Source organism: Tenrec ecaudatus, chromosome 8, assembly GCF_050624435.1.
Source record: "Tenrec ecaudatus isolate mTenEca1 chromosome 8, mTenEca1.hap1, whole genome shotgun sequence".
Taxonomy (NCBI): domain Eukaryota; kingdom Metazoa; phylum Chordata; class Mammalia; order Afrosoricida; family Tenrecidae; genus Tenrec; species Tenrec ecaudatus.
In genome coordinates this window covers 118,407,928-118,430,838 of record NC_134537.1, presented here as the reverse complement: position 1 = coordinate 118,430,838, position 22,911 = coordinate 118,407,928, and the positions used below count along the sequence as shown (strand labels likewise).

Here is a 22,911-nt window from a genome sequence, read left to right as displayed (position 1 = left end):
TGACGCATTCAGGACAGATGACCATGCAACGTAAAGAAAGCGGAAATCCTCACAACTGAGCCAAGATGTGACAGACGGAGAAAAGATTGACGTTGTCGAGGACTTTATCTTGCTTGGACCCACAATCAATGCTCAAAGACGCAGGAATCAAGAGATCAAACGATGTGCCGGGTCAGTCTGCTGCAAGGTGCCGAATTGCCCATTGAATAAGGAAGCCTGGAGGAGAACGCATGCATTTGGATTGTGACGCTGGAGAACAGTCTAGCAAGTTCCGTGGACTACCGCAAGAGCAGTGGAAACTGCTTTGGAAGTGCAGCTGGAAAGCACCCGAGAAGCAAGGCCAGCGAGACTTGTCAGGAAAGAGCAGGCCTGGAGAAGGGAGTCCTGCTTGGGGACGTGCAGGGGCAGTGGAGAAAAGGGGGGGCCACCAGGCGATGGGCTGGCACAGTGGCCGAAACAGGAGGCTCGAACCTACGACCAATTGTGAGGAGGGTGCCGGCGGTGCTTCCCTCTATTGGACTCGGGCTCACTGTGAGTCACAACCCGACTCCCGAGGCTTTGCCAGAGGCCGTCTGCAGGGGCTTAGGATGCAAACCCTGACGATGAGGTCACGCGTCCACCAGGGGGCGCGCCGGGCGTCCGAGCGCGGATGCATTTAGACCCTCGGCGCTTGCCGTAGCCCCTCGCAAGTAAACAGGAAGTGGAGCGTGCCGCCTGAGCCTTCGCAGGGACCGGAACGAGCGAGGAGGGATTCTCCCCGCGGAGAGCTCGGCTCGGCGGCAGTGTCAGCTTGAGGCAGTTGGCGCTGGCTCCACGTTTATGCTTTCCTCGTTCCTTCCCGCTCCAGGCGAGGGACTCTGAGGCCCTGAGCCGCTTCTCACCGCCGTGCTTAAAGTATCACCCACACCATGGCCGAATACTCTTATGTGAAGTCCACCAAACTGGTCCTCAAGGGAACGAAGGCGAAGAGGTGAGCCTGGAGGCTGTGGGAAAGAGCCTCCGGTCCATTTCCGACCTGCCCCGGCCCGGTCCCTGGAAACCCTAGCGGGCGGTCTGGGCGCCCAGCCCCCGGGCCTGCCCTCTTGTCCGGGACGGGCCGGCCGCGGGGACCTGAATAGTGGGCCGCATTGGTGTGATTAGTGCGTGTTCACACTCTTCCTGGTTTAGCGTTAAACCTATTTTTAAAGGGGAAAAAAAATGTAACCGGGGAACTGGAACGTGACTGAATCACATAGTGGCTAAAGATTTGTGCTTTGGTAGGGATAGAGTAAGAATCATACGGTAGGCATCTGGACCCGAACAGTTCTACTTTTGTGGTGTGGGCCCGGTTAGTGAAGATCTTTTAGACCCCGTTGACGTGATCATTCAAGAGGCGAACATCATGATACTCTAAATGGGATGGTTATGAAGATTAAATGAGGTCCTCTTTGTATAGGAAGTTTTGTGTGTAGGTGGCCTTGAATGAGTTCTGATTCATAGTGGACCATTGCACAACAGAATGGAACACTTGCACTGCCCTATCCTGTGCCTCCATTAAAACCCTTGTTCTGTTTAAGGCCCTCGTTGCAACCACTAGCGATTCATCTCTCTGAGGGCCTTGTTCTGTCTCACTGACCCTCAATTTCAGACTGGTCTCCGGTGACATGGCCAAAGTACTTGAAAAGGAAGCACCTTATTTTTTTATCATCCTGGCTATATATCTTCCATGGCAGCTTGGGTTTTCGTTCTGAAAGTCCAGAGTATACTGACAAACCTTTGCCAGGAGCATAATTCAAAGGCGTTCATTCTTCTCCAGTCTTCCTATCTGTGTCCAGCATGGGTAGTATGCACCTTCCTCAAAGTGACCGTCTGCTCCTCGGCACGTTGAGTAGGTCTGGTGCAGCACATCTGCACCTTGCAGTACACCGTTTGCTGCTTCCGTGAGCATTAATTGCAGATTCAAGTGAAATGAAATCCTTGACAACTTCAATTGTTTCCCCATTTATCATGATGTTGCTTATTGGTGCAATTGTGAGGATTTTTGTAGCCCATAATGAGGGCTATAGTGTTTGATTTTTATCAATGAGTACTTCACACTTTATTGGCTTTCTACAAGCAAGGTTCTGCCATGTGTGTAGCACAGGTGGGTAATTCAGCACCATCTTCTTTATATAATCGAGTTTTACAAATTACATGCTCATCATACAGATTGAATCAATTATAGTGAAAGAAGACAATTCTGATGCATACCTTTCCTGATTCAAAACCCTGGAGGACCGTATATGCTCGACTAAACGCCAACCCAAATATCAGCCGAGGCACCTAATTTTACCAAAAAACTGCATTTTAAAATGTGCTGAAAAAACTCAGCTTATACATGAGTATTACAATATTCCCTTGTTCTGTTTGAATGACTGCCTCTGGTTTCATGTACATGTTCTTCAGGGGCCCAGTTAAGTTCTGAAATTTCCATTCTTTTGTCCATGATCTACTTGAATGCTTTTGCATGGTCAGTAGTACAGGTAAACAGGTAAATATCTTTCTGATATTCTCTTCTTTCAGCTAAATTTCCTAGGTAATTTCTGACATCAGCAATAAAATCCCTCATTCCACATCCTTTTCTGAATCCACTACCAATTTCTGGTAGCTCCCTGTTTTCATTTCTCTTTGAGTGTGCAGAATATTTGGTTATCTGGTAGCTGTGTTTAATTTGGTGAGGCAGGTGGGGGGGCCCCAAACATTTTCCGAAGCAGCTTTTCCATTTTACATTCCCACCAACAATATAGGTGGGTAAATATTAACTCTTTATCTTCACAATGACTTTAGAAGGTGTGTTATATCGTTATCCCCATTTTATAGGCAGGGAAATTTGAGTCACAAAGAGGTTGAGTAACTTTCCAAAACCCACAGAGCAAACAAGGGACCTAATCAAAACCAGGCCATCTGGTTCCAAAACCGATGCATATGCACAGGGCTGGAGATGGCTTCCCACCGCTTTAAGTAAATGTGTATCTGTATAAATCATTACAAATCATTGTACTCTTTAAGACTCTCCTAAGTTTCCATGTGGTGATTTTTAACATATAATTCAGTACATTTAAACTCATGCATATAAATTGTGTCCTATAGTAAAAAGAAGAAGAACAAAGATAAGAAAAGAAAAAGAGAGGAGGATGAAGAAGCACAGCTTGATATCATTGGTGAGTTAGGTAAAAACTTCATCCTGAGGAAATCTGTTGTGCTCCCCTTATAAATATTTGACTTAATAAGCTGTTTTAAATAGTCGAAGGAATTTCTGACCTGTTTATATTTATCTTAAATATCTTTTTTGTAGATTTCCTTTCATTATTATTTAGCATAATAAGTAACACTGAAATTTTGCTAATTTCTCTTAAAATTAGTCATGAAAAGCCTAAATTGTTTCACTGATTAGGAAATTAGTGTGATTAACTCCGTTTGTGAAAATTTTTATTATGGAAATTCAAACCAATAAAGTGAGTATAATGAATCCCCATGTTTTATAACCCATGTGTTTATAGTAATTGTGAATATTTTGTTAGTCTTGTTTCATTTATACACATTTTCATAGAGAATTTTAAAAGATATTACAGAGATTCTATCATTATCCATAAGTAAATAAATGTCCAATCTCTTCTTAGGCCAGGCCCTCTCCCTCCACCTGTTCATTTTTTTCCCCTAAATAGCACTGTATTGTTCTCACATATGAGGAAATTAACAATTATTAATTATAATAGCCACTCTTGACTGGCTTATTTTTATGCTAGTTAAAGTATAACTTAGAGGAAGATTTGAGGCATTTTTTTCTTCCATTAAAATACATTTTGCATGCACACCTTGCCAACACGAACTCTGAAGACAGAACGGGTGCATAAGCAAATGTGAAGAAAGCTGATGGTGCCCGCTACACTCTTAAAGGCTTGCAGGTAAACAAGCAGGCATCTAGCTCAAAAAGCGACAGAACCCACATGGAAGAAGCACACAGCCTGTGTGACCGCAAAATGTCAAGGGGATCAGGTATCAGGCATCAAAAGAATAAAAAAATCATATCATTGTAAATGAAGGAAAGTGCAAAGTGGAGACCCAAAGTCCACCTGTAGATAACGGGACACATTACAAAATGGTAGCAAGAAGTTGACAAGCCAGTCAGCATGCAGTGTAGCAACAAGGAAATATACAACTTCCCTCTAGTTCTTAAATGCTTCCTCTCCCTCACTATCATGATCCCAGCTAGACCAGATGATGTACACTAGTACAGATAGGAACTGGAAACACAGGGAATCCAGGACAGATGATCCCTTCAGGACCAGTGGTGAGAGTGGAAGGGAAGTTAGAGAGGGGAAACTGATTATAAGGATCTACAAATAACCTCCCTGGGTGATGGACAACAGAAAAGTGGGTGAAAGGAGATGTCGGACAGTATAAGGCATAACAAAATAATAATTATAAATTGGCAAGGGTTCATGAGGGAGGGGGAGTGGGGAAGGAGGGTGATAAATGAGCTGATAACAAGGGTTTAAGTGGAGAGCAAATATTTTAAGCAAATATAATGATTAGGGCAACGAATGTACAAATGTGCTTGACACAATTGATGTACGTGTGGATTGTGATTATAGTTGTATGAGCCCCCAATAAAATGATTGACCAAATTTTAAAAAACATATTTTGCAATGATATGTTTAATTAACTAGATCCTAGAGTCTTAAGTTTCTAAGTATATATTAGTATACATAGGCATAGAAGGCTCTGTTCATTGTTTCTAATCTAAAATCATAGTTAACAATATTGTACCTTACAGTCTTTCTGGGGAGATACAAGGGTCTTCAAAAAGTTCATGGAAAATGCTCATGTGAAAAAACTATCCATGGACTTCAAATGTTTGTTTCATCAAAAGAGACACAGACTGGCTTGTATCTAATCAAGACCTACTTTGAGGCATTAAGAAGGCTAAGATGTTAGTTTTACAAGAGGTCCTAACAGGGTAGATTACACCTCAAAAGAACACAAAAATCCTCATCAAGGGACTGACTGACAGCAACATGATGAGCAGAGAAAGGGCTGAAATTGTCAAGGATTTTGTTTTATTTGGATCTACACTCAGTGCTCTTTGAAGCGGTAGTCAAGAGACCAAACATTTCAAATGGCAAGCTGGCTGCAACAGAACAATAACATGCTTATTCTAAGAATGTTCTGGAAAGTGAGCCCAAGGCAGTAGCGGGAAAACACTTGAGGAAAACACATCAGAGCCTTTCTTCATTATGACGATGCTTTCCTCTCCTCAAACAAAGGCAAAGCATTAAATACCCGCCACCCGCCCTGGTTTGGCTCCTTCTCACTTCTTTCCATTGCCTACTCCTAAAAAATTTGCAGGGCACCCATTTTTTCCCCCAATTAATGTAAAAACTATATTGAAACGGTTACATTCTCAGGATCTCCATTCTTTAGGGATAGACTAATGTCTTGAGTCTTGTAAAATGTATCTTTTAAATTTCAATTTTCCATGAACTTTTCAAAGCCCCCTCAGACCTAAGGAACAGGTTCTATCAGTCATTGCTTCTGGACAGTGGCTATGCATGAAATGGTTGGGGTCTGGAATATAGAGACTGTTCTTTATATATCTTTTATTTAGTCATGTATATTACTTATGCTTTAAAATATTTTAAAAGGAGCTTATTCTTGAATGCAGTGATAGTTAAGTAATATATGCATCAGATGAATACATATAAAACTGATGAAATCTGACTAAGGTCCATGGATCATACTAAGCCCATTTCCTGTTTTTGATGTTATAATAATGTAGTGCGTTACCATTTGTGAGAAAGTGAATAAAGATATTGGTATCTTTCCACTATGTTTCTTACAACAGCAAAATAAAAATAATTTTTTTAAAAACAATTTGTTACCATTTGTGAGAAAATGAATAAGGGTATTGGTGTCTTTCTACTATGTTTCTTAAAACAGCAAAATAAAATAAATTTTTAAAAACAATTTGTTACCATGTGTGAGAAGGTGAATAAGAGTATATGGTATCTTTCTACTATGTTTCTTAAAACAGCAAAATCAAATATTTTTAGAATAATTATACCAATAAGAAGAATCTTGTGTTACATATACATTGTAAAGTTTTAATATTGATCTTATTTTTTAGGAATCTGGTGGACAGTAACAAACTTTGGTGAAATTTCAGGAACCATTGCCATCGAGATGGATAAAGGAACCTACATACATGCGCTCGACAATGGTCTTTTTACACTGGGAGCTCCACATAAAGAAGGTATGTCTGCTAGAAGCCAAGGAAGGGGGAAACCACTTAAAGTTGATACCTTATGGAACTCGTTTAGACTTAATTCTAACTAGTGGCAAGAATTCAAAGGGACTTCAAAAAGCTTGTTGAAAAAATAGAATTAAAAGATAATGATTTCCATGAACCTTATGAAGCCCATTTATATTCCAAAGAAAAGGAACCATTTCATTTGACTCCTCCCTTTTGCCTTCCTTGATACTTAACTAGCACTTCCTTCTTGCCAGTATCAGCATTTCAAAATAGTCTGTATAATTCCAGAAAAGGTACCTGTTGAAATAAACATGAAGAATTTAAATAGGGGGGCGGGGGGGAACCAGAAAATCTGGTTATGTCAAAGGTGTGGATTTCTTCATTCTTCATAACTATTGACAATTTGAAATTCAGTCCTCCCCTTAAACCCAATAGAAAGCACCTAATTTGAAGCGGGAAACGTAAAAAGCATTATCATTTTGTCACATGACCATTCCTTGAGTTAATTAGAGCATTTGGTTTTTGGGATAGTTAGTGCTTCTTTTAGAACACAGAGCCTTCTTGTGCTGTTCGGTGCTGTGGAGCTGATTCCCGCTCATAGGGACCCATGGACAGCACAATGAAATGCTGCCTGGTCCCACCAGGCATCCTCGCAATTGTTCTGTCTGAGCCCAGCTTCTTGAAAGGGACAAAGTCAGCACTTTGTTAGCCCATCTGAAGTGGGTAAAGCCTGACACTGTCATCCTAATAAAGTCAATCTTGGTGCCATTATTGAAAAACAAACATGGCTATCTAGATGATTCCAACTCCTAGCAACCCTATAGGACAGAGGACAGCTTCCCTGTCGGCCTCTGAGACTGACTCTTTTTGTGAGTAGAAAGCCTCCTTTCCCAAGGTTAGCACCCCATGCAGAGCCCAAGATACCAGCAGGGCTCCTGTGATACACTAAATACTGTAGTATTACACCCATGTCAAAATAGTCTTAGATTATTGTTGTTGTTGCTAGGTGCCTTCAAGTGGATTGTTACTCACAGTGACCTGACGCATATTGAAATTAATTGTAGTAAGGAGTAACACTTTGACATACTTTGATACTTACTTCAGACTCAAAACTAATTTATCCATGTTATGCTCTGGTCATTTGAAAAGAGTTACCTCTTTCTTACAGCTTAGGCAGAGCTCTGTCAAATTTCTTTCAATGGCTTTCTTTTGTAGTTGATGAGGGCCCAAGTCCTCCAGAGCAGTTTACAGCTGTCAAGCTCTCTGATTCCAGGTAAGCTTGAGTTAAGCAATAATTAATGGCATTTTATTTTTAATGTATATGTAATTCATTCATTTAAAAATTCCAATACCTAGCTAACTTAAACCTGGAGAGTAATTTTGATTTGAAAAGCAAAACAATTTTAAGATGGATTTTGTAACATTTCAGAAATAGACAAAAGTCAACCAAACTCACCGCCATCAAATCGATTCTAACACAAACAGATGTAATAAGAATTTTTGAGATGAGAAATCCTAATGGGAGCAGACAGCCTCCTATTCCTCCCGCGGGGCAGATGGTAGGTTTAAACTACCAGCCTTGGCATTAGCAGCCCAAAAGTTAAACCAGTGTATATCACCAAGGCTCCTTTGGACAACCAGTAATTTGTATTAAGTTAGATGTGCAATAATGATTTCTTTAGAAAATAATTAAAATTTCATTTGTAAAGCATACATCATTATCTATGATCATATTTTCAAAATACGAATTTTTTTTCCTTGCCATTGAGTCAATTCTGACTCATCGCAACCCTGTAGATCCCTCGCAAATTAGCCTCTCCTTTCTCCTACAGAGCAGTTGGTGTGCTTGAACCTCTGACTGCAATTAGCAGCCCAACAATTATCCAACAGTACCTTTTGGATAAATTAGGTTAAATAAAATATTTCTTTATTATTATCCATTTTTACTTTCAAATTATGTCTACTATAATATTCAAAAGTATATATGGCTCCCATTACATTTGTATTGGAAAAGGCAACTGTAAGATGATTCCAGTTTTTAATTATTTTTCTTTTTTGTATATACATTGTGTGCATTAAAAAAACTAGAAAGAAAAATACACAAATACATATGATGATCTTTGACTGGTGGGACTAAATAAATAGGTTACTTTCTAATGTAATTTCCTAGCGCTTTATTATGAACATGTGTTAATTTTATTGCCAGAGATAAAAGGTGTTATGTTGGTTGCTTTTTCATCCAGTTCGTATTTCTGCATGAAACCTAAAGTAAAGTACATCAAAATACCTTGAACCACAGCACCATATATTTTGAGCGTTCCCCATTGTTTTAGTTAGTATTTGACAGAGTAAAAATCTCCTTGTGAAGAAAGTGTGTGTGCTGCTGTGCTCCGTGATGGCCTTCGTGCTAACATTGGCCACTTTTGCTACACTGCAGAATCGCTCTGAAGTCTGGGTATGGGAAATACCTTGGTATAAACTCAGATGGACTTGTGGTTGGGCGTTCAGATGCCATCGGGCCGAGAGAACAGTGGGAGCCTGTCTTCCAAGATGTAAGTAGTCGTTGTGTTCACAAAACCTTCCTCTTGATGAGAGAGTCTTGAAAAGTTAATCAGTGATTGTATTCTTTTGTTTTTAATGAGGGTAGAATAATGTAGTGTGTTAAATTGGGGGAAAATTCACATGAGCTCAAAATACTAAAAAGATCCTACAAAAACTTTTACCCCCATCATCCCTGTGTCCCTACTCCCTAGATTTATCTTGTTATTAAGGGACCAGGACTCCTGAGAAGGTAGCCAAGGCTAAGTCTTGAGGAAAACAGAAGCCTGTTCGTGCTAGCAGTATTAGGGACCAACCAAGAAGACAATAGAACAGGCTGAATATTAGGGACCAACCAAGAAGACAGTAGAACAGGCTGAAGCCATGAAAATTTGTGCATAATAGTTGGTTTAAAAAAGGTAAGACTTGGGAGTTCTTGAGTACTTGGCGCTCCATGGACAAAAGCAAATCTAACCCAAACTCACTGCCATGAAGTCAGTTCCTACTCTTAGTGACCCGTGCGACAGAGAACTACCCTTGGGCTTCTGGGGCCGTGGGTCATGGGAACAGCAGTCTTCATCTTTCTTCTTTGGAGCAACTGGTGGATGCAAATGAGAAGGCTGACCTTGTCGAGAGTAGCACAGCCCCACGCTGCCACCAGCAAACCCAGTGTATAGAAATGTAATATTAACATGAAACAAGGATGCTGAAAGTATGTTAATTTTTATTCAGTAGGAAAACGTTGCGCTATGTATCTATTTTGTTATAATCTGTGTTGGTACAGAATGGATAGGTTCTTTTGTTGTGGAAGCAGTAGCTTGAAGAGAAGTGTACAAAAGCTAAATAGTCTCCAATAAGTAGATATTGTACCAACGACAGCAAAGACCAGTGGACACTAGTTTCTCACATAATAACCACTTAGAACAGTTCCCTAGTTGAGTAGCCTCGGTGATTGTGTACTATAACAATTTCAAAATGGGATCCAATGATATTTTTCTGACATGGAAAATGAACCATGCAGCCTCAAAAAAAAAAAAAGAGTTGACTACCTAAAATCACTCCATCATTTGAGATAAAAATCTCTTGGTTCAGTAGGTTTCAAACTTTTTTACCTTACCCACAGTGAGAAATACATTTTCACACTGCATCCCAGTATATAAATAACAAGTTGCACTTAATGCCTGCTTACTGTTTCCACCAGAACCCACTAAATTGATTTCTTAACCTACAGAATGGTGGCAGTACCTTCTAAGTGTTTCTACCAATTATGATGGGATACTAATAAGTTACACCAATAGATCAGGCAAATATATCATATTGACTGGATGGTAAGTCACATATTGCCAATTATACAGAACTTTAATAAAGGCCAGTTTTATTCGTTTCATTTTGGAAAAGACACTAAGGTTAATATTACAATTTTTTAAGTTGTCCTTTAGATGCAAGTTTACAGAGCAAATACATTTCCTAATCAATCCTTTGTGGATTAAGTATTTGTGCATTGACTTCTTCACCACTTGATGTCAGCCTCTCCCTATCTCCTTTAATACTAATTAGCATCCCCTTTCTGCTCTCTCGTGTTTGCTTTTGGACAACGGTTGTCTTTTGACCTCGTGCAAAAACAGTGTGATAAGGAACACTGGCTGTTATTTATTTTATGTATTTGTATTGTAATGTGACTGAAAGGTGGTCTGGCTTCAGTTCCAGGCCAAAAGAACCATTGTCTCCAAGGTTCATCTGCTCTGTACCAGACCAGTAAGTCTGGTCGTTAAGCGTGTGAGTCTTTGTGCCACAGTGTTCTCCTTCACTGTCCCTGTCAGAGTGGGAAGGCAGTGGTAGCTGGATACCATCTAGTTCTCCTGGTCTCAGTTCACATGGTCCTTAGACCTTGGGACTAATTACTCATTTGTTTCCACCTTTGACTTCCTTCATTTATTATTCTTTGCTTCAGACAGAATGGATTATAGTTCTCCCTTAAATGGTCGCTTATAAGCTTTTAAAACCTCAGACACTACTCACCAAAGTACGATGCAGAACATTGTTTGTATGAGGTATATTGTGCCCATTGACATAGATGTCCCCAAGGTCTGTGGCCCTTCACCTTTGAGCTGAGAAACTTGATCCCTCGAGGTGTTTGGGTATGTCTTAAGAAGTTACCATGACTGTGCCCTGTGGCTGCTCTATTGCTGTGTTAATGTAGATCCAGCACCTACAATTATGGAGAAATATCTACAGCCAAACCCATCTGCAGGTGGGTGTGTTCCCTTACACCATCCCACACTTCTTTAGCATACCTGTGTGTCCACTCATAAATGATGACTCATTAATACTATTGTTTCTTGATTGCCTATAATTACTTTAATTTTGATGTAGTTCTTTATTCTTGCATTACTCTCAGGATCCTCCTTTGCCTTGGCCATGTTGTCCTAACTTCCACTGTATTACTACTGCCTTTACCTTCGCTATTATTAACACGTGTCTTTTTTCTAGTCAGTGATTTGCCCTCCCTCCCCCGCTCATCTATGGTAATCATCATAGATGCTTCTTGATTACACACAGATGATTCCTAATTGCTCCCTTGAGTCCTAGAGCCCTGATTTACACGAAATCAAAAGGACAACATTCCTATGTGTAAACCTTTCCTGTTTTTAAAATAAGATTTTCTCATACAACATTTTTCCTTTTGAAACTGACTTATTTCTTCTTTCAGCATAATGTGCTCCACAATGTATTTAAACTTAATTGAAAGAGACTTGAAGGTCCCTTTATTCCAAACGATTGACAGCATAGGTTTATATCACTGTGTGCACACAGCCACCCCCCGGTGCTTACCAAGAGGCAGCCAGCAAGCACGGTCTTCAATAAGAATTGGAATGAATCCATGCTATTGGCAGCACTCCTGTAACTATACCGACACACGCATGCACGCACGCCTGCTGTTGTCAGGCTGCCTCGTCGTGCCCTGTCTGAGGGGGTTTCCAAGACCATAACTGTTGTGGGGACACGCTCTCGTGGAGCAGCTAGTGGGGCCAAACCGCTGACCTTTGAGTTGCAGCAGAGCACTTGCCCACTGTGCCACCACAGCGCCTTACTGGATATAAGGTTATCAACACACGTGATCTGACTTAAAAGGTGTTCCAAGTCTTCGTAAAACAGTCAGCCAATACAAGACTGTTAAGAGAATTTAAATTTAATTTGTAATCTCTCTTTCAAAGTGTTATGTATTAGGAATGAGTGGAATCTATTGAGCATTCAACACTTGAGAAGAGTAGGAGGGCTTCTCTCTTTCTTTTGCATTAAATAAATATAAATTTTATTAAAAACACTCAAGTAGCGTTATCAGGAATGGTATAATAATAAACAGCTTTCAAATAACCTACAATCATTACATTACCATACTTATAAACCATCTCAATTTTTTTTACCATCTCAATTTTTTTACCATCTCAAATTTTATCAACAAACCAAACATTTCATGAAGTTGAAATGAAACTAAGTTTTAAAAAGCATAAAAAATGTACACAGAAGTTCCTTATCTTAGTGTCAAACCGCAGAAGTTTGCTACACGAGTTAACCACCAGCTTTAGAAGTGAACTGTACATCACTGTGCGTCAATCAAGATGAAAATTCCACTCCAGTAAAGTGAACCCCACTCAGAAGCAGGAGTGCATCTTTCTACACTCACAAGACCCTTGGACTCTGATTCTTGAAATTCGGAACAAGAAGTGTATGAACACCAAAGGCTAACTTACTATTACTGTGTGCACTAAATTACTGTATATTATTCGTGCTTTGTTTTAAACCTAATTTTTAAACCGGTCAAATCATTTTGTCCTCAGTAGATCTGTTTTGAATGACGTATGCCCCCCTACATATATTGTGAATCTTCACATCTTTAACTGTGATTATACTGCCATTTGAGACCGTGTTCAAATTTGAGACCATTAGTGTGGGATGTATGAGTCAATTTCTTTGAGATACAGAAGAAAGAAAAACAAGCCACCAGGCTAGCTGAGAACGAGGAAGAGAGATGCCTGGCCACATATAGATTCCTCGCGAAGAAAAACTTACAAGGATAAGGACCTCCTTCCAGGACTGACGGAGAGAACCCTTCAAGAGCTAGCACCCAGAATTCAGACGTCTACCCTCTTGTGAGAAAATACACTTTAGGAATCCCTCATAGCAGCCCTAGATATAGGGGGGGGGGGGAAAGACAATTTCTTTTAGACCAACAGGAACATTTCTATTCCACAGAACCATGTAATTAGAATTCCATTTTACTAAAAGACTCTATTTTTACATAGTGATATTATAAGTGATTTTGGTTTTCTATACGTTTCGTGGGGAGCCCTGGTGGCACAGTGGGTTGCATGTTGCATTGCTAACCACAAGGTCAGCAGTTTGAAACCACTGGAGAGAAAGATGAGGTTTCTACTTTCACAGAGTCAGTCTCAGAAACCCTTGGGGGCTTTTCTGTCTGCCCTGTAGGGTTGTGAGTTGGAATCAGCTCAATGGCAGTGAGTTTTGAGATAACATTTTTTTATATTTTATTGGTTTTCTGCTACGTTTTTCTGGCTGACTTAATCCAGAATGAGACTAATTTAGTCCAAAGTATTAAGAATTCCTTTCCAGTTAATTCCATAACTCATATTTTGTTTTATTTAGGGGAAAATGGCTCTGTTAGCCTCAAATAGCTGCTTTATTAGGTGCAATGAAGCAGGTGATATAGAAGCAAAAAGTAAAACAGCAGGAGAAGAAGAAATGATAAAGGTAATCAATCATTACTTATCTACCAAATAACATCATTACTGAATCACTGAGAATTATGGCCCAACCAAGGTGACATGTAAATGTATAGCCATCCCAGCCAGTGTTGTTATCAGCTAGCACCTTGGTGTTCGTGATTGCCAGATGTGTATCGTTCATGTGCAAGATAGTCAGTAGATTCCTTCTTACTGCTGTCATAAGTGTGAGATATTAGAGAATGAGATAGTCAATAAGTGAGGTGTAGGTGTAATTCATTTACATTTATACTTAGTTTTGTTACATTGTGCTTAAGTTGTTCATCTCGAGTACATTTTGAATATGTGATTGAAGATATGACAAATATGTACAGTAGTTCACATTGTTTGGAGAAAGTATGTTGTTTTATCCTTAATTACAATAATTTTTAATGAGGTACCTATCTAAATTGTGCTGGATCTGTTTGGCTAATGAGGAACCTGGAAACTGAGCAATGAGTTTGTAGCTCCCTTTTCCATTTACTTCACAGGCTGTGCTAGTCATCCACCTTCATGGCCTGGCTTTAGCAACCAGACCAGAGATCTTGCTGACCAAAAGTAGTAGCACAGGAACTTGCCCAAGTTTTTTGTTTGTTTGTTTGTTTGTTCGTTTTTAAGATTATTTAATTGGGGGCTCTTACAACTCTTATAACAATCCATACATCAATTATATCAAGCATATTTGTACATATGTTGCCATCATTAGTTTCTAAACATTCACTTTCTATTTGAGCCCTTGGTATCAGCCCCTCTTATTACCCTCCCCCTCCCACCCTTGTAATCCCTTGATAAATGATAAATTATTACTATTTTCACATCTTACACCAACCACTGTTCTGCGTTTCTTCCCTCCTCCTCTCCCTAATTTCCCCCTCCCCTCCTGGTCGCTACTCCCATTTCTGTTCCTGAAAGGGTTATCTGATCTGAATTCCATGTGTCCTGAGCTCTTATCTGTACATGCTCTGGCCTTGCCCACATTGAAAGGCAGGTTTGGGGTCATGATAGTGGGGGGAGATGAAGCCTCAAGGAGCCAGAGGAATATTGTGTGTTTCATCAGTGCTACACTTCACCCAAGTTGACTCTCCCTTCTTGTGACCCTTGTGTGAGGGGATGTCCCATTATCTACAGATGAGTTTTGGGTCTCTGTTCCAACCCCCCTCGTTCTCAACAATATGGCTTGTTGTTTGTTTGTTTTGGGTCTTCTGATACCTGTTAACTGATCCCATCAACACCTCATGATCACACAGAGTGGTGTGCTCTTCCTGGTGGGCTTGTTGCTTCTCTACTAGATGGCCACTTGTTTAACTTTAATCCTTTAAGACCCCAGATGCTATATCTTTTGATAGCCAGGCACCATCAGCTTTCTTCACCACAATTGCTGTGCACCCATTTTGTCTTCAGCAATTGTGCCAGGAGGGTGAGCATTGCAGAATGCCAGGTTGTTAGAACAAAGTGTTCTTGTGTTGAAGGAGGGCGTGAGCAGAGGCTCAAAGTCTGTCCACTCCATCAATGTACAATAAATATATGTACATGAGTCAATACCTCTATATTTATGAATTAATATATAACCGCACCCCTATAGTTATACCTCCATTTATAGCTTTCCTTCCTAAATCTTTCCTCTGTCCACTTTTACCCCCCTCCTTTTCCACCCTCACTCTTACTTAGTTGTTGAGAATGTCTTTAACCAAACTGGGACAATGCCATGGGCACAAATGTGGTTTTATTGGTTCCCATGTTCGGAGCAATTCTGAAATTGGACTCTGAGCAAGAGAGTCCCCATTGGAGGCCTGAGTCTTTTGTGTTGCAAATTTCCCCAATTCCACTGGCCTGAGTTCTACTCTGTCCCACTCAATTCATCCAAATCACTGTGCCTCGATAAAATTATAAATGACATGTGATGGTGAATATTTATCAAGCTAAATATCTATTCATGTATACTTCGTGGGATTTTTAGTCGCTTGATTTGGAGATTCAGGAGCTTAATTTCACAGGACATCACAGTAAATTGGCCTGATCCTGTGTTTAATGCTTCTGTTGAGCATCTTAATCCATTGTTTAGCTGGTGGCCATCCAAAGCACAGCACTTGTGCTCTATTCACGTGGTGCACCAGTAAGATGGAGTCAGCAGAGGCGGAGGATGTGGGAAGTGTGGGTAATTGGCTATGTGAACAGCAACTATTTCCTGCGCCAGGAGACCAGAGAGTAGATGCTGCCCAGCTGCTGTGACTGGGTAGTTTAATCAAGTATTCCATAGACTGATGCTGATCCAAAGAGGGGAAATGCCCAACAAAGGTCAAATTTTCACAGACTCATGACCTCGTGGAGCCAGGGAAGATAGATTAACCCCTGAAACAACTTTCCTGAGATAGTCTTTGAACTTTAAACTAAAAATATTCCCTGACGTCCTTTTGAAAACTAGTAAGAGTGTATTTTCACCAAAGTAAAGATTGTCTGCATTTTGCATTGTGCTGTTTTAAGACTGTCTGTGTGGGATCAACTTTTCCACACCAACTTGAAAGATGAGGTAGGAGCCTTAGGGGGCAGTGAGCAAACGAAAAAGGTGTAATTAGTGTCACTAAACTGTACATGTAGAAATAAATTTGGTATATTTATCTATTTTTCTCAACAACAAAACAAACAGATTTAGTGAGGGAAAGATTGTAGTTGATGGGGACGAAGTCTGAGGATATATGGAGAGCTTTAAAGTGGTGGATTCTAATTAAATAGAAACAAATTGTGTTTTAATCTGTACAAAGTAAAGAAACCACTTTTTTCTATAGTTTTTTTGTGATTTGTGTGAAAGTTTTCAAAGCAAACGGGTGTTCTTTTCAACAATTCATACACACTTTGTGACATTGCAGCCCCCTCAGAGTAACAGTATTCCTTCCACTGGTTCCTGAGGGGGGGGTGTGTGTTACTGTTTCTATTCACCCTTCCTCCCTAGCCTTCCTGCCTTCTCAGCTTTATCCTTGGGCAAATGCTGCTCTTTGGATTTTGTATGACTGATTAAAGGAGAGAATTCAGTTTCAGGGTCAAAGTGTGTAAGTCTTTGATGTTCCACCAGCTTTTGCAAGGTCAATATGCCTGGTTGTTTGTTTGTTTGCCCAGTTTTGTACTACATTTCCACCCACTCCATCCAAGTCCTCCTGTTATGATGTCTTTCAGAGTGCCCAGCAGTTACCATCTAGTTCTTCTGGCCTCGCGGTCCTGCAGGCTACAGTCCACAGCATCCGGTAGTCCTTTGGACTAGCTTTTTCCTTGTGCCTTTGATTGTCTGCACTCTTGCTCCACACACGGAGAGACCAATAGTTGCCCCTTAGATGGCTGCTCACAGAGTTTAAGACCCTAGTCACCACTCACCAAAGTAGCCTTGTGTTTGTGGACTGTGTTATCCCATTTGACACTACGGTTCTGAACCCCAATCCCAGCAACTCATTCTCCTCAAGATTTTTGGTGATTCAATAGCTTATTTCTAAAACTTGGGTCTGATAAAGCCAACATTGTCTGTTTGGAACAATTAGATTCGTGTAGGCTTTAAGGATCCGTTGTGGAAACACTCAGGTGCTGACCCAGAGTTGGTGGTTAGAACTCAGCCAACAGCTACGTTATAAAAAAGGCTGTGCCATCTGCTTCTGTGAAGATTATAGCCTACAAACCTCTGGGCATTTCCACTCTGGTGTATGAGGTCCCTGTGAGTCAAAATACACTCGGCATCACCTAGCACCAACAACATATGCATACTTCCTTCATGGTTTCTTAGTGTTGTGGCAGGGGAAGTTAGGGGAGAAGTGAGGAGCTACTAATAATCAGTTCAAGAAAGAAACTTGTAAAATTGATAGCGGTGATGATTGCACCAGTCTTTTGAATATAACTAAATCATTGAATCGCATGAGTGAAAATAAGGCGGTGGAAGGTGGGGAGAAGGGAGCTAATCGTAATGAAGACAATAATAAAGCAAAGATTGGGGTGATGATTGCAGAACTCTTCTTACTATACTGGAACCGTCTGTGTGAGTCTGGGGACTTTAGAGAAACAAATCCACAGAAACTCAGGTAGAAGAGAGAGCTTTATATGAAGGTACAGTGCGCATCAAGAAACATCCCAACCCAGTGCTGCCCAAGCCCACAAGACCAGCATTAACCCATATGTCCAACACCAATCCACAAAGACCTCCTCTATTTTCCAAAACATACACAATGATGCTGACTGCAGAAGGAAAGCCAAGTCAGTGAATCTCAGCGCTAGCAGGAGTCTCCACATGGCTGCTCCAGCAGCACCCAGTGCTTTATCGGGGTAGGTCCATGTGGCTTTTCCTCAGGGATGTCTTGCAGGAAGTGAGCCCTGCCAGCTGAAGCAGGAACTGGCTAAGGCAGCTACACCCTGGTCCAACCATCAGAAAGCAAGAGACCCGAGAACTAGAAAGGCGAGGCTCACTGAGCCATTTATCCCTCCACCCTTCAATTAACCCCACATGTGTTTATCGGACAGGTTCGCACGATAAACTTAACTATTTCACCATTGAATTGTATTGCACATGAAAAATGTCAGTAAAACTTTTTTTAATTGTAATGGGTGGCTCTACAGATCTTATAACAATCCATCATTCAATTGTATTAACTTGTACATATGTTGCCATCATCATTTCCAAAACATTTTCTTTTTATTTGAGTCCTTGGTATCAGCTCCTCATTTTCCCCTCCCTCCCCCTCTTCCTACCCTTGTAAATCCTTGATTAACTATATATTACTATTGTTATTTTGTATCTTACACCACCCGTTGCCTTCCTTCACCCACATTTCTATTATTCAGGCCCCTGGGACAGTGGGGTGTATTATAAAAATTTTTTAAATATATGCATATTTACTTTGAAATCAAAGTTTATTTGTTAAAATATTAACATGTATGCATATGTTAAAATATTTATGCATATTTATTTTGAGGCCAAAATGTATTTGTTAAATTATTGTCTAATTGTGCAGCAGAATCTGATCTGTAAATGTTTTTCAAATTCTTTTTTCTCTTGTGTGTCTGACACAAGGGCACTAGAAAAACATAATAGCAATTATTTCTACAAAGTGAATTAAAAAACACACCTGTAACCTGCCCTTTTTCTGTATTATTGCTAGTTATGTTTGTTTGTCCCTCTTGTGTGAGAAATTACCTAGAATAGGTGTGATGAGTAAAATGGAAATGCATAACCAGTCTATTGTATTCTGATCCCCAACCTCCAGATTCGATCCTGTGCTGAAAGAGAAACCAAGAAAAAAGATGACATTCCAGAAGAAGACAAAGGGAATATTAAACAGTGTGAAGTCAATTACGTGTATGTATGCTTCTCCTTTGAGACCTCTGGAGTGTCTAGGAAACATTGCACAGTGTGAGCACTGGGCCCGTGCTTTCCTTTCCTCACAGCATCAGGTCCTGATTAAGGGTCCTGATTAAGCTGCCTGCTTTCAAAGCCAGAGTCAACTTAGGGTCGTCAGCAGTTCTCCCTGCTCAGTAATATACCAGATGATTCTGCCAAACAAATGCTGTCACAGGCCTAGGGAACTCAAGCCAGCATTTCCTACTAGAGTGGGCCATTGAAATTGTCTGTGTGGTTGAAAAGCTGTAGGTTATTAAAGAAATAGGACGATACTGTAACAGGATTTGTGTGTTCTTCAGTAAACATGGATAAGCAAAATATGATATATGTTTTCAAACGTACTTTCTTAACAGAAAGAAATTCCAGAGTTTCCAAGACCATAAACTTAAAATAAGTAAAGAAGACAATAAAATTCTTAAAAAGGCTCGGAAAGATGGGTTTTTGCATGAGACTCTTCTGGACAGGTCAGTATATTTTCAACCATTTTAAATAGCAGTGGAGTGATGTGTATAAAGCAGGTATCCTGTTTTCAGTTCTTTAGTTTTCAAACCTCTGTCTCTGAACCTAGAAAGTCCATGGTGGGTGGGGGCAGCGTGGCAGGGTGGGCAAGGTCAAGGAAGAGTGTCTTGAAGTTACCGCCAAATCCTTTGTATATTTTATTGTAAGAGGTTCAGGTTTTATTGAAACTATTTTATCGATGTGTTTACGATCATATTTTTGTAACTATTAGAACCAGGCATAGGCAGAAGTAGTTTAACCAGTCAAAATTCTCTGGATTCTATAAGGGTAGTAAAGGTTTCTAATAATGAGATTAAAAATTGGCCAGCTTTTAAAAGTATTAAGTACAGAAACTCAGTGACATGTAAAGCAGTTCTACAAAGTTGACTTCAGCAAGGTGCAGGATATTTACTACAGTACCTTGCAGGCTTCATCTGCTGTCGGGAAGCAGAGGGTTCCTATGGAACTTCTCATAAACACGTGGTTCGAAACAGTTACCTTTAACTCATATGGGAACGTGTTTTTGAATGTTCTCAGAACAAAAAAAGGGACCTACTAAATAATACATAAACCCTAAAATAACCCCTAACCGGCAATGCTCACAGACAGAGTTCAAAGCTCTGCTGGATGCAGAGGTGCAGTGTCGATCCTGGGGAAGGAGTTTGGCAACAGTGCTGTCACTGCCGTGGGTGCATGCTGCCTCTTCGAAGTGCTCGCTGCAAACCATGCTGAGGGCTAGTTTTGCTATTGGCTTTGTCTCCAAAAAAGTGAAAAGCCTCTTCAGATTCTGTCAGTTACCAAAAATAAGAACTAATGTAGGTAAGAGTAAAAGGCTGTCAAGTGAACTTTGGAAAAGTGGGACTACCTGTATTACTATTTATTTATTACTGTTCCTTTGGAGATCAGTTAGGTAGCAGCTTAGTTGCAAGCCTATAGCTCTGGATGAAGTAAATGCCAGACGGAGAGAATTTGATGATCTTCTACTTACTCGTTCAAGTGATATGTTGCCAAGTTACTCGTAGAATCTTTTTTTTTTAATCATTTTATTAGGGGCTCATACAACTCTTATCACAATCCATACATACATCAGTTGTGTCAAGCACATTTGTACGTATGTTGCCATCATCATTCTCAAAACATTTGCTTTCTACTGGAGCCCTTGGTATCAACTCATCGTTTTTCCCCTCCCTCCCCGCTCCCCCCTCCCCCATGAACCCTTGATAATTTATAAATTATTATTATTTTGTCATATCTTACACCATCCAACATCTCCTTTCACCTACTTCTCCACTGTCCGTCCCCCAGGGAGGAGGTTATATGTAGACCTTGTAATGTGTTCACCCTTTCTCCCTCACCTTCCCTTCACCCTCCCGGTATCGCCACTCTTACCACTGGTCCTGAGGGGTTCTTCTGCCCTGGATTCCCTGGATTCCACTTCCTATCTGTACCAGTGTACATCCTCCGGTCCAGCTGGATTTGTAAGGCAGAATTGGGATCATAATAGTGGAGGGGGGAGGAAGCATTCAAGAACTAGAGGAAACTTGTACATTTCATCATTGCTGTACTGCACCCTGACTCGTTTCTCCCCGTGGCCCTTCTGCAAGGGGATGTCCAATTTCTTTCTTTACACTTTGATAAAGGCAATGTATAATCATATATTTCCTCTTGAGTGGTTGATAAAGATTTTTGCTTGAAGTAAATAAATGACATAAGAATTGTTTCCATCTGAGAAAATTAGCATGTACAGCATGGGAAATCAGGAATGAGCTATGAAAAATCAATGAGGGTGTGGCCCCACAAGAAGTAGAATAAGCTCTATGTCCTGGACCTGTTTAAATACAGTGTTGCCATCCTGATAGAGCTTCAGGACATGCTTAAATCCAGAGGAGGCAATTAGAATTGCTATTGTTCATTGACAGTTCATTGCACAATGTTCCTTAGAGACTAGGGCAAGACTTTCACAAGAACAAAATCCATTTTCTGTGAAACATAAAATTAAAAGAATGAAATTTAAATAAAAATACTTGAATATATATCTTGAGATAATATAACCAAAACTGAGAATGACATTTTGAAGCATGAATTTTATATTTAGTAGCTGTTTTCTGTCTGTGACAAATATTAATTGCATACTACAGGTTTTGCATAGATTAATTTTTTTTATTCCTTCTTCACACAGGAGAGCCAAACTGAAAGCTGATCGATACTGCAAGTGACAAATATTTTTGTTTCTATCTTACCCTATTGTATTTTTCTGAATAAAATGTTCAGTAGAGTTCTTTTACAGTCCTTTGTTATGAAATTATTTTTGAACCAATAGCTCATTTAAATACAATTTATCAAGATTCCACAAGAATGTTGTTTGTAATTAACTGCAGTGTTTCACGTGGAAATGAAACTAGGACACACACTTAAAAGTATCACAGATTTTTCATTTTCTGGATTTGCATTCATGAGTGTGCTACCATGAGACAGAGGTTTCCTCTTTGGCTTATGGACTGTCTTATTTGCTTTGCAATCGTAAATTAATTAGGTAGTAGATGCTTAATCGGTACCTTTAAAAGGAAGTTAGAAACTCAAAATCCAATCTATCAACTAAGATTTCATGATTCTTGCTCTTAAATACTGGCCAAATCACAGGCAGTCCATAAATATCTGGGGAGGCAGGGAGGGAGGGTGGGCTGCAGTGAGAGAAAGAAATCAGGCATTAAAGCCATAGAAGGAAACTAGAAACATCAGCAAAGAGCAAGTAAACTGAATGGAGGATATCAAACCCAACCAGACCCAATGTTCTAAGACCGTCCAGCTAATAGTGGCCCAGTAGGACACAGTAGAATGGCTCCTTATGGTTTGCAAGACTAAAGTTTTACAGCCTCTTCTTGCTCCCACAGAGCAGCTAATGGTTTTGAAACACCGACCTTGGCTCATTGAAGGATGAGTAAGAGTTAAAATTGAAAACAAAACTAAAAGAAATAGTTAAAATTGGAGGAATTCCCTGATCAGGTAAGTTCCTAATGGATGTTTGTGTAATGCTTTCATCTGCACTTGTGGGATGATGCAATAGGAGCTATTACAGAGATTCAAACACTACTTCTGAGGGGATGCCGTGCCGAGGCAGCTTTAGCCCTAGCCTACCTCTCTCGTGAATACAGTATGCCATGTTTCATCTAGGGTTCGTATTGCATATCAGAATCATCCTTGAAATACAGATGTCTAGATGTTACCACTGAAATTCTAATGACGGGCTTCGGGATCTCTATCAGTTTAAGAACACAAAGGAATCTCAATGCAGGGCCGGGTTGAGGCCTGGCCTACCTTGCCAAGCTCTGTAGTTCTCTGCATTTGTTTCCATTTGTCACCAAGCCTAGAGTTAACGTTTTACAAGTTGACTGTTTTATAAGCAAGGTAACTAAGCTTGCAGGGAGGTTAAAAGGTTACATTTGCTGGAAATGAAG

General features: G+C 40.2%; 1 protein-coding gene across 1 annotated transcript; it reads left to right on the top strand.

The window, feature by feature from the left end:
• Positions 1-688: 688 nt before the first annotated feature.
• Positions 689-21,742, top strand: FRG1 (FSHD region gene 1). The gene is made up of 9 exons (XM_075556788.1): positions 689-970; positions 3,109-3,179; positions 6,146-6,271; positions 7,487-7,544; positions 8,709-8,823; positions 13,475-13,579; positions 18,825-18,916; positions 19,312-19,422; positions 21,636-21,742. Exons 1-9 carry the CDS (start codon positions 909-911, stop codon positions 21,670-21,672), a joined length of 777 nt encoding a protein of 258 aa, XP_075412903.1. The 5' UTR covers positions 689-908; the 3' UTR covers positions 21,673-21,742.
• Positions 21,743-22,911: the final 1,169 nt, after the last annotated feature.

Coding starts and splice junctions, on each gene's coding strand:
- FRG1 (XM_075556788.1), top strand. CDS start 909: ATGGCCGAATACTCTTATGTGAAGTCCACCAAACTGGTCCTCAAGGGA. Junction 13,580..18,824: donor GAGAAGAAGAAATGATAAAG/GTAATCAATCAT, acceptor CCCAACCTCCAG/ATTCGATCCTGTGCTGAAAG. Junction 18,917..19,311: donor CAGTGTGAAGTCAATTACGT/GTATGTATGCTT, acceptor CTTTCTTAACAG/AAAGAAATTCCAGAGTTTCC.